The sequence below is a fragment of the Melanotaenia boesemani genome, chromosome 11 (assembly GCF_017639745.1).
Source record: "Melanotaenia boesemani isolate fMelBoe1 chromosome 11, fMelBoe1.pri, whole genome shotgun sequence".
In the NCBI taxonomy this organism is placed as follows: domain Eukaryota; kingdom Metazoa; phylum Chordata; class Actinopteri; order Atheriniformes; family Melanotaeniidae; genus Melanotaenia; species Melanotaenia boesemani.
Genome location: NC_055692.1, coordinates 37,047,966 through 37,064,965, shown reverse-complemented (window position 1 = coordinate 37,064,965; position 17,000 = coordinate 37,047,966). Strand labels below are relative to the sequence as shown.

Sequence of the window (17,000 nt, the reverse complement as noted above, 5' to 3'; positions counted from 1 at the left end):
GGTCTGATGTCCGGATCTGAGTTAGGCTCGACAAGATTGTAGGTGTCTTTAGAGACTCCTGGTTCTGATCTCAGCAAAAACTTGTGTCCAGTCAGCCAGTTGGTATGTTTCAGGTGTCCTGCAGCGACAGGTCGAGTTGCATGATCTGCAGGGTTTTGGTCTGTTGGCACATAAAACCACTGACTTGGATGGGAAGATTTTCAAATAGGTAGTACTCGGTTGCTGACATAGACATAAAAGCATCTGATTTCATTACAAATGTAGCCCAGGACCACTTTGCTGTCTGTGTAAAATGTTACGGCATCAAGTTGGACGTCCAGTTCAGCTGAAACTAGGTCTGCTAACTCAACAGCCAGAACTGCTGCACAGAGTTCCAACCTTGGTACAGTATGTTCAGGACGAGGGGCTAACTTGGCTTTTCCCATTACAAACCCCACGTGATTGTGTCCAGCAGAATCTGTGACTTTCAGGTATGAGACAGCAGCGATGGCTTTTGTTGATGAGTCAGAGAAGACGCACAGCTCTTTTCTGACTGCTGCTGTTGGTGACGTTTCCATGTAAGGTCTAGGGATGGACAGACTGGACAACTCAGCTAATGAAGCTCTCCAGGATGACCAGGCTTCTTCCATCTCTTCAGGCAGTGGAGCGTCCCAGTCACTGCGCTCAACAGTTAGTTCTCTCAATATAGCCTTACCTTGAATGGTGACTGGGGCCACAAACCCCAGAGGGTCATAAAGGCTGTTGATAGTAGATAACACGCCTCGTCGAGTGTAGGGTTTCACTTCTCCTGAGACAGCGAAGAGGAAAGAGTCTGATTGGAGGTTCCAATCAAGTCCAAGACTACGCTGCATCGGTACCATGTCAGCATCTAGGTCCAGATCTTTGAGATCACTTGCATGGTCCTTGGATGGAAAGGCCTCCATGACCTTTTTGTTGTTTGCTGCAATTTTGTGCAACCTCAGGTTTGATCTGGATAATGTGTCCTGTGTCCTTTTTAGCAAGTCGACTGCGGCCTCAACAGTAGCCAGGGACTTTAAACCGTCGTCGACATAGAAGTCACGCATCACAAAGTCTTTGACATCGGTGTCAACCTGGAACTCGTTGATTTGCACAGACTGATGTAAGCTATAAATAGCCACGGCAGGTGAGGGGCTATTACCAAAGACATGGACTCTCATACGACAATCCACAATATCCCCTGAGAGGTCATTGTCCTTAAACCACAGAAACCGCAGAAGGTTCTGTCTTCTTCTCTGACTAAGAAGCAGTAGAACATCTGTTCTATATCGGCAGTGAAGGCGATTGCTTCTTTGCGGAAACGTATTAGCACACCAAGCAGTGCGTTGTTCAGGTCAGGCCCAGTCAATAAAACATTGTTGAGCGACACGCCTTCATATTGGGCGCTAGAATCGAACACCACTCTAATCTTTTTTGGTTTCTTAGGATGGTACACACCGAACATTGGCAAATACCACCGTTCTTCCTGTTCGTTAAGAGGAGGGCCTAACTCAGCATGATCATTCTCAAACATCTGGTGCATGAACTTGAGGAAGTGATCTTTCATTTCAGGATTTCTGTCGACGCTGCGTCTGAGAGACATGAGACGCTTTATTGCTTGTGGACGATTATCCGGAAGGCGTTGGCATGGGCACTTAAAGGGCAGGGGGGCTACCCAACTGCTATTTGAGTCCTTTGTTAGCCCTTGATCCATTATTTTCATGAACTGTGCATCCTGAATTGAATGTGCCACTTGATTGTCGTCCTTTGTCCGATTGAACACTGCGCATCCAAGGTGGTCAGAATCACAGTTATTTTACTCCTGAGAATTTGGTGAGTGACTGGTGACCTGAACATCACTATATCGTTCCTTGACATTGAATACATTAGGACATGGTTGAAAGAGAGTGGGTCGGCCCTGCAGTGTCGTATTTGTGTAAAAGGTGTTGACTGTGGGTGGCTTGTGAACATTTCCCAGGCACACATTGCCTACAATGACCCACCCCAGATCTAACTTCTGTGCATAAGGTAGGTTGTGTGGACCGTTCACCCGTTGGCGGATTTTATGCACTCTGATAATGTCCTGACCTAAGAGGAGCATGATTTCAGCTTGTGGGTCAATGTCTGGAATATGGTGAGCCAGTGACTTTAAGTGTGGGTGATGAAGAGCTGCATCTGGAGTTGGGATCTCGTCCCTGTTGTTAGGAATGTCATTACACTCTATAAGGCTAGGCAATGGAATACAGACAGTTCCATCGAGAGACTCCACTTCATAGCCATTAGCTCTTCTACCTGTAGATCCCTTCACTCCAGCACATGTTTTCAGCGTGTAGGGAGCACTTGGGCTTTGATCGTCGAACAGGTGGAAGAACTGTGAACGAACTAGCGACCGGTTACTCTGTTCATCTAGAATAGCATACAGCTTTATTGCTCTGTTTCTTTGGCCAGCTGGATACACTTTTACGAGGCATATCTTAGAGCAGGATTGGTCGGTCTGGTCTCTTCCACAGACCTCTGTGCATTTGTTGGTGACATCAGGCTGAGGTTCTATTTCTTCCTCCTCCCCGCCATGCTCTGGAGAGGGATCTACCTTTTCGGTCCGGGGCATGGGCCCAGGGTGCAGAGCAGTGTGATGTCTTTCACTTTTGCATTCGAGGCATTGAACTTTGGCTTTACAGTTTTTTGCTATATGAGATGATGAAGAACAGCATTTAAAGCACACATTGTTCTCCTTCAGGAGCTGCTTGCGGTCTTCTATGGGCTTTTCTCTGAATGCACGACACTTGCGCAATGGGTGTGGTTTTCTGTGAATAGGGCACAGTTTGTCACAGTCATCAGATTTTGTAGGAGGTCGGCTGGTGTCTTTGGCTCTTCCTAGAAACACCTCAGTTTTGTGTATGGCAACTTCCCTTTGCTTGTTTGTCCAAAACGTTTTCTCTGCCCTAGGAGCTGTGTCAGTGTGGGAGATAAAATTGAAGCTTGGATCATTGCCAATACTCTCCTCCTGATTAACAAAGTCCACGAAACAGGAAAATGGAGGGTAGGAAACACGCTTTTGTCGCTTGTAGGATGCTCCCACTGATGTCCATTTTTCCTGCAGACGAAAAGGGAGTTTTTGTACTATCGGGTTAACTCCTCTTGCGGTGTCAAGGAAGGAAAGGCCAGGCAAGTCTCCTTCATCCTTAGCCGACTGAAGCTCCATCAACAGATCACTTAGTTTTGTCAGTTTGGAATAGTCTCTATTTGTTATTTTTGGGAAGGCGTCAAGCTGTTTGAACAGAGCTTCCTCAATCACTTCTGTTGAACCGTAGGTTAGCTCGAGTCTGTCCCATATTTTTTCCAACCCTACTTCTGGATGGTTGATGTGTATTGCTCTTATCCGTTCAACATGTTCCACCGACTCTTTGCCTGGCCACTTTAGTAGAAGGTCCATCTCCTCACTTGACGACAGGTTCAAACCGTTGATTGCTGTCAGAAATGAGCGTTTCCAAGCTCTATAGTTCTGGGGTTTGTCATTGAATTGGAGTAAACCTGTAGCCACAAGCTCACGACGAGCAAGGTATTTTACAAAGTCATTTACGTTTGGGTCGTCACAGTTTGTGTTTGGTGATTTGAGATAGGTCTGAGTAGATCGTGCAGGCATAGCTTCGTCATCCTCGAACCTAACCTCAAGTGGCTCATTTAGAAATTCATCTTCGTACTTGTGTGTTCACGGTGGGGTAAGATGAAGTGACGGCAGGACAGTGTTGGTTTGATCTGGGATAAAAGGTTTGACCTCAGGTTTTAGAGCTGCAGTTGAAGTGTTGTAACTGGGACCTGGCTCTATATTCACAGATGCCCCATCATTACACAGCTGGAGCCCTGTCTTTCTAGCTTTGGCTTGATCGACAACATATTGTTGGGTGCGTTGTGTGGGTTCCAAAGGCATAGAGTCTAACCTCAAGCTGCAACTGTGTTTTTCACTGTCCAAATCACATGCAGCTTCAAGAACTTCTGCTTCAGCAATAGCAGCAGCTGTCTCTTTTTTGTAATTAAGCATTTCCATAGACGTTTCCAACTTTGCCTTTTCTAGCTTTAGGTTGATTTCCTCCTCAGCATATGCAAGGCGTGCTTTTGCGGCTTCTGCCTTTGCTCTGGCTTTTGCTGCTGCAGATCCAGTTGATGATCCACCTGATCGCATTGAAGCATAAGACCGTGTTTTAAAGGATGGTGCCCCCTCAGCCATGGTACGGTCTGGTGTTGTGTCTCTGTTTATACAATACTCTGATGGTCATCCACTTTCTGCATGGGATGGTGTTGTTATCATCTGCCAGCTTGAACTGCGTTATCTTGCCTGCTAGAAGCCGTGGTTTCACTGTACTGTCCTCGCTATATGTGCTGAATACAACTTGACAGTCAGCTAAACTCCTTCTTAACACCATGCTTCCTTATACTTCCTGATTCTTAGTCACATGACCTACTGACACTTACATTCACAATCCTTAAAGGGCCACAACACAATATGCACGAACAGAGAACTCATGTGAGAAACAGCGCCCCCAACACAGATATAAACAGAACAGAACAGTGCCTTTCGTGGCGGTAACCCCCGAACTCGTTGGTGAACACTAGCAGTGAGGGATGCCGTCAAGCTGAAGAAGGAGTCCTATTAGGCCTTTTTGGCCTGTGGGACTCCAGAGGCAGCTGATGGGTATCGGCGGGCTAAGCAGAGTGCAGCCTCGGCGGTCGCTAAGACAAAAACTCGGGCATGAGAGGAGTTTGGAGAGGCCATGGAGAATGATTTCCGGACTTCCGGGTGAGGTCCACCCCAGAGTTACTTAAGGTTCTGGATACTGTATGGTTGTCTTGGCTGACATGCCTCTGCAACATCTCGTGGACATTGGGGACAGTTCCCCTGGACTGGCAGACTGGGGTGGTGGTCCATCTCTTCAAAAAGGGGGACCGGAGGGTGTGCTCCAACTACTGTGGTGTGGAGATCACACACCACAGCCTTCCTGGGAAGGTCTATTCAGGGGTGCTTGAGAGGAGGGTCCGTCAGATAGTCAAACCTCTGATTGAGGAGAAGCAGTGTGGTTTTCGTCCCGGTTGTGGAACAGTGGACCAGCTCTACACTCTCTTCAGTGTCTTGGAGGGGGCATGATGGGAGATTGCTGAACCAGTCTACATGTGCTTTGTGGACTTGGAGAAGGTGTTCAACCATGTCCCCTGGATGGAGCGGGAGATGGACAGGCAGATCGGTGCTGCGTCTGCAGTGATGTGGACTCTGCATCGGTCTGTTGTGGTGAAGAAGGAGCTGAGCCAAAAGGCAAAGCTTTACCGGTCGATCTACGTTCCCTCACCTATGGTCATGAGCTATTGGTAGTGACCAAAAGAACAAGATCGCGAATACAAGCGGCTGAAATGAGTTTTCTCTGCAGGGTGGCCAGGCTCTCCCTTAGAGATAGGGTGAGAAGCGCGATGATCCGGGGGGGGGCTCAGAGTAGAGTCGCTGCTTCTCCACATCGAGAGGAGCCAGATGAGGTGGCTCGGGCATCTGGTTAGGATGCCTCCTGGACGCCTCCCTGTTGAGGCATGGGAGGAGTTTGGAGAGGCTGTGATTTTATTTACCCTATTTAATCTCATTTATTGTTTTGGATTGTGTGTATCTCTTTCTTGACATATGCCATGGTTCTGATTTTGGTTTTGATCGATCATTGTGATGTCTGTCCTTTGTCTGTGTTCTGGCTGCAAAATCAATTTCCCTCTGGGCACAATAAAGGATTTGAATTGAATTGAATTGAATTGAATTGAATTGAATTGAATTGAATTGAATTGAATTGAATTGAATTGAATTTTATAGACACCATAAGGACGGGGCAAGGCACTCCCTCGAATGCGCCCACTTTAGAATTGATTTGGATTACAAATAGAAACAGATGTGGGACGTGCTTGCACGCTCTTATATAAATCTGGAAGTTTTTGTTCACCGCTTTTCCTTTTCCTGCTTTGCTGCCTAACTCTAACTTGGCTCTTTTTTTTTTCATTTTATTATTAAAAATATTTATTTTATTCAGTGATTTAAAAACTCCTCCAAATTCTATTATATCTGCAAAATGAAAAGAATTTTGTTTAGCCTGATTTTAATCTTCATAAAGCCTCATTTGTCAGCAAATATTTAAGAAAACCTGAAATATTAAAAATAAGTTTGATAGTAAAAAACTTTTCTTATTTTAAAAATAGACCAAACACGGGGAGTTTATTGAACTTTTATTGGTAACTGATTATGAAGGATGTAAGGATGAGCTCATCAAACCAATCTTCTCTGTGATTGGTTGTATTAAAAGCTGCAGCAGAGTTTTGTTAATCATCACAACCATCCAGTTCAAGATTTATAGCTAAGTCGGACATGGCTGCCAGGTAGTCTGAACACTCTGGAGATTCACAGTTAATGGGCCAGGTCTCCACCAGCGTGTCCGAGTCCAGGGCAACACGATACCTGACCAACACAAACACAACATGGCGGTTAGCGTTACAGGGATAAATAAATAAAGACACTCACTGAGAATGGTCCAGCTGCCCCCCACATTCTGAGCCAATCACATTCAAGCATGCTCAAATGGCTCCTACCATAAAAATGGACTGTAGCATATTTTTTTATTTCCTGAGGAGATAAAAGCTGGAGCTGCTTTCTCCTTTTACTGGAGCTCATTTTAGCTCGGAGCTAATGTGTTATGCACCGGGATGTCCTAGCAACCTTTCTGATGGAGACAACATAGACTGGACTCCTAGGACCCTTCTTACACGGCGATGCAGAGACAGTGAAGCACAGACCTTTCCTGAGTTTTGGCCTCCTGTTTCCACGGTAACAGAGTTTCTAGTGGACTAGTCTGTTCTTCAACAGCAAAGGTTTAAGAACGGGCCCCAGAGTGGAGATTTTTAGAAACTCAAGGTGAATGGTGCCTGTTAACTGGAATGAAATCAGCGATGGCGTTGATGTTTACATCACCAAACAGCCCAACAACTACAACAACAACAATGGCAAAGTTATTGGGTCTCAAAACCAACTTTTCATGCAACTTTTATGCTGCCAGCAAAGATGCGTAAATTACATGCACCAGATAATCAATCTGCCTCTCACACACCGGGGTGTTGTTGCACTTCACCGCCCTCTACAGGCCAGGCATGCACTCTGCATCGCTTCCAGACCCCTTTACATCTGCACAGAGAGGAATCTTCACACCACTGTTGTGTTAACATTAGGATCAGTCTTTCAAAAGATTTAATCACAGTTAATCGTATGAATGTCCCGAGTTAACTCGTAATTAATCACATATTTTACATCCATTTCTAAATGTACCAAAACCAAAAGACCCGTTTCTGCTTCAGAACCACAACCTGCATCACTTCCTGGAAGCACACCTGGATGTGCTGTTAAAAAGAGTCCGTGTTAACTTTGATAACCCTGCTAAATACATTTATTTAGATTATGGAGAGGTAAAAATGTGGGATCTTGTGTGGAATTGTGGTGTAAACAGGGTCTAGGCCTCGATAGGGTGAAACAACCGTTTACCCCAAACCCCCATAGCAATGATGCTATAAAAACACCAACATTCGTACTTCCTGGAGCAGAAAGATCCAGGATTCATCCTGAAGGAAGCTGAACTAACGGTATTGCTCTCATCCACAGGTTCAGTACTCCCTGGATAACGTGGATGACTTCACACCTAAACAACATCTTCCTCGACATCATCACACAAACCTGCAGAAGTCTGATGACTGAATACAAGAAGACCCAAACCACAGCTTGTAAGCCTGAAGACCAGGACTAGACCAACCTGTTGGATATTCTGGATCACTGAGCTTGTTCCATCAGACAGAGGATGTAAAGAAGGGATGGGTTAGAACTAGTCAGCGACCTCGTCTGAGGATCAGCTGATTAATGAACAGCAGACCGGAAACAGGTCAGAACGAGACTGGGCCTGCTTGGTTTCAGGTAAACCCTCCTCCAGGAGCAAAAGAGATGATGCTGGATTCATCTGGTTCACAAACTGGTCTGAAGCGGAGAATGGTTCTAGATACCAGGAACTGGTCCAGAAGCCGGTCTGAAGCGGAGGATACCAGGAAATGGCCTGAGGGTTTTTCTCAGGACCTGAGCTAGTTGAGTTATTTTGGTTCATGACCATATTTGGTTCAGCGCGTTTCCGAGCCTTTAGAAGTCGTGTGAAGGAACAAGCAACATGTGAACTGTTTGATTTTATAAAGAAGAAAGTTTGTCTTTTAATCTGGTCTCACATAGACCGACAGCATGAAGCAAAGCCTCTACGATCTGATAAATCATTAACTTCTTGTAATGATCAGAACAAAGAGATTCTTTCCTATAAGTCATGTGATACATGTTTTACCTCAGCCGTCAGAGGGGAAAGACAGACATGTACTGATCCTGATGTTCTCCATAAAGCTCAGTCTCTTCCAGTTAAACACAACAAACACACACCTCTAACCTGAAGTCATTCAGAAACAGATCTTAGGACTCTGGGTAAGGTAATTTGACTGACTTGGAGTGCAGGGGTCTGGAGGCTGGAGTAGACTTACTTGGATTTGTTTCTATCTTTGTACTCTGACCCGCTTGATCCGATGAGCATGTACCGTTGGTTCACTTTAAGCTCAACCCCGAGACAGGAGGCTTTCTTCACCAGGTCTATCGTTGTATCTTGATGGACACTCTTATAGTCTGCATCACAAAAACACAAACACAGTGAGATCCAAATTTTCTTTTACCTTAAAATTCCAAACAATTAATTTCCCATATCTGATCCGCTTCATTTCTTCATGTTAACTTGAACCAGTCTGTAGAAGCTGAAGCTTTTAATCCCAGTATAAACCAGGCTAGCAGCATAAAGGCTGACCAGAACAACAGAAACTATTTCCATGTTTCCACTTTTTCCTCATTTCCAGTTATTCCTGCTACTATTTTCCTGCTATCCTCACTAAACCAACTCCAGTTCAGCTGCTTTTTGGCGCCACCGTTCATGAAAAACAGATTTATCGTCTATCGTTCCGGCATACTGGTGAAAATAGACCAGAAAGGAAACTAAAGGAGTTTTAAGGGTTAAAATCACAATTATTCTGTTGTTAATTCCTCTTTAAACTTCTTCATTTCACTTTCTTTCCAAGATCACATCCTACTGTTTCATTCCCTAACGGTATGCCACATGTTTGAGGACACACCAGTCCACTTATAGGCTTGCTTCATGTTACCATGGTAACAAGAAGATGCAAACTGAGTATTTCACCTTGATCTTTGCTGAACACCGCTTCCACTACGGTAGTTCTGTAGGTTGTAAAGTCTCCCTCTGAAGATTTGGACGTCACTTTTACCTTGAAGGCTGCAGGAGAAAATGCAGAGACAAACATGTTGTCTGTACAAGATCAGAAGTAAAAAGCAAGCCAACCAATGAGAGCCGACCAATGAGAACCGACCAATGAGAACTGACCAATGAGAACCGACCACTTAGAACCAACCAGTGAGAACTAATAAATATACAAACCCTTAAAGTCATTTAGAAAAGCAGTCTCACCATATTTGTAGGGTGGTTTGCAGATCTCCTGTTTCCGAGCTTCATATGTCAGCGTTGTGTCCAGGTTTTCTCTGAAGATGGCACATGCAGCTGCAGAGCAGCACAGAAACAAGCGTTAAAGTCCCCGATCAGCTCGTAACAGATGGCAAACATGCTCTGATATCAGCTGTGGGTGTGACGGGCCAATCAGAGGTGAGACCGGGCATTACCTGTCATGCACTGACAGTGTTCGCCCACACAGAGGCGCTGCAGCTTCTGCTGCTCGTCGGAGAAGGGTCTGGTGCAGATGCTGCCTGAAAGACAAACACAGTCAGCTGTTATTTCCCTGCAGCATGGGAGGCTGCTGGCACGATGTCTCCTGCACACCTCTGCAAAACTAATATTGTGTATGTACCCTATTTGTTCCTCAATGTAAGATTAAAAATAAGAAAAAAAGAACAAATGTACCAGAAACTAAGATGAGACAAAGGTGACTTGATGAAGAAGCTTCTCAGATAATCAGACTACAAATCCCAGCATGCACTGCCGGTTCTGAATCTCACCTTTGTCATTGGGCTCTGTGACAGTTAGCAAAGACTCACTGCCTCCGAGCACCTTGAACCTGGATCTGATCCGAAAGCCGACACACAGGAAAACACTTGAGGGAACCTGGAAGGCAAACAGGAAGTCACAGCGGTTTTCCGAGACAGGAAATAACAACACTGGAGTTGGCTGGAGACATTCATAGATCACAAACACTGAAGCATCGATCGATGACTAAGTTCAGCAACTTCAATTTGATCTACATCAGTGATGGGAAGTCCAGCTCTTCTTAAAGATTCAGCTCATACGGCTCCTCGTTTAGCCTCACTAAGACATCCTCTAACTTAATTCAGCTGTTAGTATTATGATAATATCATGGATAGTTTCGTTGGTAAAGATTTTTTATTTAGTGTTTCCATTAAAACCTTATTTTTATTCAGTGTTTAAAAACAGTTACTGTTTAATGTTTTAATCAGACCGTTAAAGGAACAATTAAACTTCAAACCATAGATAAAAAATGACCAAAGTCTTTAATGAGAAATACTTCACCCCACAAGTTTTTCCTCTTTCCCATTGTTTTAAAACAACTTTTAATTCACTACTTTTGCTACTTTTTCCTACTGCACATGTATTTAAATATGGACAATGCTACATTCACTGTCTAGACAGATTTTGCCCCCAATCCCAACCTTTCCTGACTTTCTCATGATCATGGGATGTGTGTGGGTTATACTCATGTTAAGTACATCATGATCATGGGATGTGTGTGGGTTATAGTCATGTTAAGTCTGTCATGATCATGGGATGTGTGTGGGTTATAGTCATGTTAACTCCGTCGTGATCATGGGATGTGTGTGGGTTATAGTCATGTTAAGTCTGTCATGATCATGGGATGTGTGTGGGTTATAGTCATGTTAACTCCGTCGTGATCATGGGATGTGTGTGGGTTATAGTCATGTTAAGTTCATCATGATCATGGGATGTGTGTGGGCTATAGTCATGATAACTCCGTCATATTCATGGGATGTGTGTGGGTTATAGTCATGTTAACTCCGACGTGATCATGGGATGTGTGTGGGTTATAGTCATGTTAACTCCGTCGTGATCATGGGATGTGTGTGGGTTATAGTCATGTTAAGTTCATCATGATCATGGGATGTGTGTGGGTTATAGTCATGTTAAGTCTGTCATGATCATGGGATGTGTGTGGGTTATAGTCATGTTAAGTCTGTCAAGATCATGGGATGTGTGTGGGTTATAGTCATGTTAACTCCGTCGTGATCATGGGATGTGTGTGGGTTATAGTCATGCTAAGTTCATCATGATCATGGGATGTGTGTGGGCTATGGTCATGATAACTCCGTCATAATCATGGGATGTGTGTGGGTTATAGTCATGTTAACTCCGACGTGATCATGGGATGTGTGTGGGTTATAGTCATGTTAACTCCGTCGTGATCATGGGATGTGTGTGGGTTATAGTCATGTTAAGTTCATCATGATCATGGGATGTGTGTGGGTTATAGTCAAGTTAACTCCGTCGTGATCATGGGATGTGTGTGGGTTATAGTCATGTTAAGTTCATCATGATCATGGGATGTGTGTGGGCTATAGTCATGATAACTCCGTCGTGATCATGGGATGTGTGTGGGTTATAGTCATGTTAACTCCGTCGTGATCATGGGATGTGTGTGGGTTATAGTCATGTTAAGTCCGTCTTGATCATGGGATGTGTGTGGGTTATAGTCATGTTAACTCCGTCATGATCATGGGATGTGTGTGGGTTATAGTCATGTTCACTCCGTCGTGATCATGGGATGTGTGTGGGTTATACTCATGTTAAGTCCGTCTTGATCATGGGATGTGTGTAGGTTATAGTCATGTTAACTCCGTCATGATCATGGGATGTGTGTGGGTTATAGTCATGTTAACTCCGTCGTGATCATTCGATGTGTGTGGGTTATAGTCATGTTAACTCCGTCGTGATCATGGGATGTGTGTGGGTTATAGTCATGTTAAGTTCATCATGATCATGGGATGTGTGTGGGCTATAGTCATGATAACTCCGTCATAATCATGGAATGTGTGTGGGTTATAGTCATGTTAACTCCGTCGTGATCATGGGATGTGTGTGGGTTATAGTCATGTTAAGTCTGTCATGATCATGGGATGTGTGTGGGTTATAGTCATGTTAACTCCGTCGTGATCATGGGATGTGTGTGGGTTATAGTCATGTTAAAGTTCGTCATGATCATGGGATGTGTGTGGGTTATAGTCATGTTAACTCCGTCGTGATCATGGGATGTGTGTGGGTTATAGTCATGTTAACTCCGTCATGATCATGGGATGTGTGTGGGTTATAGTCATGTTAAGTTCTCCATGATCATGGGATGTGTGTGGGTTATAGTCATGTTAACTCCGTCGTGATCATGGGATGTGTGTGGGTTATAGTCATGTTAACTTCGTCAGTGATCATGGGATGTGTGTGGGTTATAGTCATGTTAACTCCGTCGTGATCATGGGATGTGTGTGGGTTATAGTCATGTTAAGTCATCAGTGATCATGGGATGTGTGTGGGTTATAGTCATGTTAACTCCGTCGTGATCATGGGATGTGTGTGGGTTATAGTCATGTTAACTCCGTCGTGATCATGGGATGTGTGTGGGTTATAGTCATGTTAACTCCGTCGTGATCATGGGATGTGTGTGGGTTATAGTCATGTTAACTCCGTCGTGATCATTCGATGTGTGTGGGTTATAGTCATGTTAACTCCATCGTGATCATGGGATGTGTGTGGGTTATAGTCATGTTAACTTTCGTGATCATGGGATGTGTGTGGGTTATAGTCATGTTAAGTTCATCATGATCATGGGATGTGTGTGGGTTATAGTCATGTTAACTCCGTCGTGATCATGAGATGTGTGTGGGTTATAGTCATGTTAAGTTCATCATGATCATGGGATGTGTGTGGGCTATAGTCATGTTAACTCCGTCATGATCATGGGATGTGTGTGGGTTATACTCATGTTAAGTCTGTCTTGATCATGGGATGTGTGTGGGTTATAGTCATGTTAACTCCGTCATGATCATGGGATGTGTGTGGGTTATAGTCATGTTAACTCCGTCGTGATCATTCGATGTGTGTGGGTTATAGTCATGTTAACTCCGTCGTGATCATGGGATGTGTGTGGGTTATAGTCATGTTAACTCCGTCATGATAATGGGATGTGTGTGGGTTATAGTCATGTTAAGTTCATCATGATCATGGGATGTGTGTGGGTTATAGTCATGTTAACTCCGTCGTGATCATGGGATGTGTGTGGGTTATAGTCATGTTAAGTTCATCATGATCATGGGATGTGTGTGGGTTATAGTCATGTTAACTCCGTCGTGATCATGGGATGTGTGTGGGTTATAGTCATGTTAAGTTCATCATGATCATGGGATGTGTGTGGGCTATAGTCATGATAACTCCGTCGTGATCAGGGGATGTGTGTGGGTTATAGTCATGTTAAGTTCATCATGATCATGGGATGTGTGTGGGTTATAGTCATGTTAACTCCGTCGTGATCATGGGATGTGTGTGGGTTATACTCATGTTAAGTCCGTCTTGATCATGGGATGTGTGTGGGTTATAGTCATGTTAACTCCGTCATGATCATGGGATGTGTGTGGGTTATAGTCATGTTAACTCCGTCGTGATCATTCGATGTGTGTGGGTTATAGTCATTTTAACTCCGTCGTGATCATGGGATGTGTGTGGGTTATAGTCATGTTAACTCCGTCATGATAATGGGATGTGTGTGGGTTATAGTCATGTTAAGTTCATCATGATCATGGGATGTGTGTGGGTTATAGTCATGTTAACTCCGTCGTGATCATGGGATGTGTGTGGGTTATAGTCATGTTAAGTTCATCATGATCATGGGATGTGTGTGGGCTTATAGTCATGTTAACTCCGTCATGATCATGGGATGTGTGTGGGTTATACTCATGTTAAGTCTGTCTTGATCATGGGATGTGTGTGGGTTATAGTCATGTTAACTCCGTCATGATCATGGGATGTGTGTGGGTTATAGTCATGTTAACTCCGTCGTGATCATTCGATGTGTGTGGGTTATAGTCATGTTAACTCCGTCGTGATCATGGGATGTGTGTGGGTTATAGTCATGTTAACTCCGTCATGATAATGGGATGTGTGTGGGTTATAGTCATGTTAAGTTCATCATGATCATGGGATGTGTGTGGGTTATAGTCATGTTAACTCCGTCGTGATCATGGGATGTGTGTGGGTTATAGTCATGTTAAGTTCATCATGATCATGGGATGTGTGTGGGTTATAGTCATGTTAACTCCGTCGTGATCATGGGATGTGTGTGGGTTATAGTCATGTTAAGTTCATCATGATCATGGGATGTGTGTGGGTTATAGTCATGTTAACTCCGTCGTGATCATGGGATGTGTGTGGGTTATAGTCATGTTAAGTTCATCATGATCATGGGATGTGTGTGGGTTATAGTCATGTTAACTCCGTCGTGATCATGGGATGTGTGTGGGTTATAGTCATGTTAAGTCCGTCTTGATCATGGGATGTGTGTGGGTTATAGTCATGTTAACTCCGTCATGATCATGGGATGTGTGTGGGTTATAGTCATGTTAACTCCGTCGTGATCATGGGATGTGTGTGGGTTATAGTCATGTTAACTCCGTCGTGATCATGGGATGTGTGTGGGTTATAGTCATGTTAACTCCGTCATGATCATGGGATGTGTGTGGGTTATAGTCATGTTAAGTTCAGTCATGATCATGGGATGTGTGTGGGTTATAGTCATGTTAACTCCGTCGTGATCATGGGATGTGTGTGGGTTATAGTCATGTTAAGTTCATCATGATCATGGGATGTGTGTGGGTTATAGTCATGTTAAGTTCGATCATGATCATGGGATGTGTGTGGGTTATAGTCATGTTAACTCCGTCGTGATCATGGGATGTGTGTGGGTTATAGTCATGTTAAGTCCGTCTTGATCATGGGATGTGTGTGGGTTATAGTCATGTTAACTCCGTCATGATCATGGGATGTGTGTGGGTTATAGTCATGTTAACTCCGTCGTGATCATGGATGTGTGTGGGTTATAGTCATGTTAACTCCGTCGTGATCATGGGATGTGTGTGGGTTATAGTCATGTTAACTCCGTCATGATCATGGGATGTGTGTGGGTTATAGTCATGTTAAGTCCATCATGATCATGGGATGTGTGTGGGTTATAGTCATGTTAACTCCGTCGTGATCATGGGATGTGTGTGGGTTATAGTCATGTTAAGTTCATCATGATCATGGGATGTGTGTGGGTTATAGTCATGTTAACTCCGTCGTGATCATGGGATGTGTGTGGGTTATAGTCATGTTAAGTTCATCATGATCATGGGATGTGTGTGGGTTATAGTCATGTTAACTCCGTCGTGATCATGGGATGTGTGTGGGTTATAGTCATGTTAAGTCCGTCTTGATCATGGGATGTGTGTGGGTTATAGTCATGTTAACTCCGTCGTGATCATGGGATGTGTGTGGGTTATAGTCATGTTAAGTCCGTCATGATCATGGGATGTGTGTGGGTTATAGTCATGTTAACTCCGTCATGATCATGGGATGTGTGTGGGTTATAGTCATGTTAAGTCTGTCGTGATCATGGGATGTGTGTGGGTTATAGTCATGTTAACTCCGTCATGATCATGGGATGTGTGTGGGTTATAGTCATGTTAACTCCGTCGTGATCATGGGATGTGTGTGGGTTATAGTCATGTTAACTCCGTCGTGATCATGGGATGTGTGTGGGTTATAGTCATGTTAACTCCGTCAGTGATCATGGGATGTGTGTGGGTTATAGTCATGTTAACGTCCGTCATGATCATGGGATGTGTGTGGGTTATAGTCATGTTAAGTCTGTCATGATCATGGGATGTGTGTGGGTTATAGTCATGTTAACTCCGTCATGATCATGGGATGTGTGTGGGTTATAGTCATGTTAAGTCCGTCGTGATCATGGGATGTGTGTGGGTTATAGTCATGTTAACTCCGTCATGATCATGGGATGTGTGTGGGTTATAGTCATGTTAACTCCGTCGTGATCATGGGATGTGTGTGGGTTATAGTCATGTTAACTCCGTCGTGATCATGGGATGTGTGTGGGTTATAGTCATGTTAACTCCGTCGTGATCATGGGATGTGTGTGGGTTATAGTCATGTTAAGTCCTTCATGATCATGGGATGTGTGTGGGTTATAGTCATGTTAACTCCGTCGTGATCATGGGATGTGTGTGGGTTATAGTCATGTTAAGTTCCGTCATGATCATGGGATGTGTGTGGGTTATAGTCATGTTAACTCCGTCATGATCATGGGATGTGTGTGGGTTATAGTCATGTTAAGTCCGTCATGATCATGGGATGTGTGTGGGTTATAGTCATGTTAACTCCGTCATGATCATGGGATGTGTGTGGGTTATAGTCATGTTAACTCCGTCATGATCATGGGATGTGTGTGGGTTATAGTCATGTTAACTCCGTCAGTGATCATGGGATGTGTGTGGGTTATAGTCATGTTAAGTTCCTCGTGATCATGGGATGTGTGTGGGTTATAGTCATGTGAAGTTCGTCGTGATCATGGGATGTGTGTGGGTTATAGTCATGTTAACTCCGTCATGATCATGGGATGTGTGTGGGTTATAGTCATGTTAACGTCCGTCGTGATCATGGGAAGTGTGTGGGGTTATAGCATGTTAAAGTTTCATCATGATCATGGGAAGTGTGTGGGTTCTAGTCATGTTAAGTTGCAGTCATGATCATGGGATGTGGTGTGGTTATAGTCATGTTAAGTCCTGTCAGTGATCATGGGGAAGTGTGTGGGTTATAAGTCATGTTAACTCCGTC

At 44.1% G+C, this 17,000-nt stretch overlaps 1 protein-coding gene, 1 long non-coding RNA gene and 1 pseudogene across 3 annotated transcripts in view; 2 read left to right on the top strand and 1 right to left on the bottom strand.

The window, feature by feature from the left end:
* The window catches only part of LOC121649383, a 543,071-nt pseudogene that overhangs the window by 173,514 nt on the left and 352,557 nt on the right, over nucleotides 1-17,000 (top strand).
* c5 (complement component 5) overlaps nucleotides 6,231-17,000 on the bottom strand; it is a 99,763-nt gene continuing 88,993 nt past the window's right edge. For both annotated transcript variants that reach the window (XM_042000151.1, XM_042000152.1), the window contains exons 37-42: nucleotides 10,097-10,202; nucleotides 9,764-9,847; nucleotides 9,555-9,644; nucleotides 9,270-9,362; nucleotides 8,569-8,707; nucleotides 6,231-6,472 (exon numbers count right to left, since the gene is read on the bottom strand). In XM_042000151.1, the coding sequence (XP_041856085.1) occupies nucleotides 6,337-6,472; nucleotides 8,569-8,707; nucleotides 9,270-9,362; nucleotides 9,555-9,644; nucleotides 9,764-9,847; nucleotides 10,097-10,202 (648 nt within the window). In that variant the 3' untranslated portion in view covers nucleotides 6,231-6,336. The remainder of the gene's footprint in view (nucleotides 6,473-8,568; nucleotides 8,708-9,269; nucleotides 9,363-9,554; nucleotides 9,645-9,763; nucleotides 9,848-10,096; nucleotides 10,203-17,000) is intronic.
* Nucleotides 8,963-17,000, top strand: part of LOC121649389 — a 12,242-nt gene continuing 4,204 nt past the window's right edge. The window contains exon 1 of the long non-coding RNA XR_006012110.1: nucleotides 8,963-8,977. This is a non-coding gene — a long non-coding RNA (uncharacterized LOC121649389). The remainder of the gene's footprint in view (nucleotides 8,978-17,000) is intronic.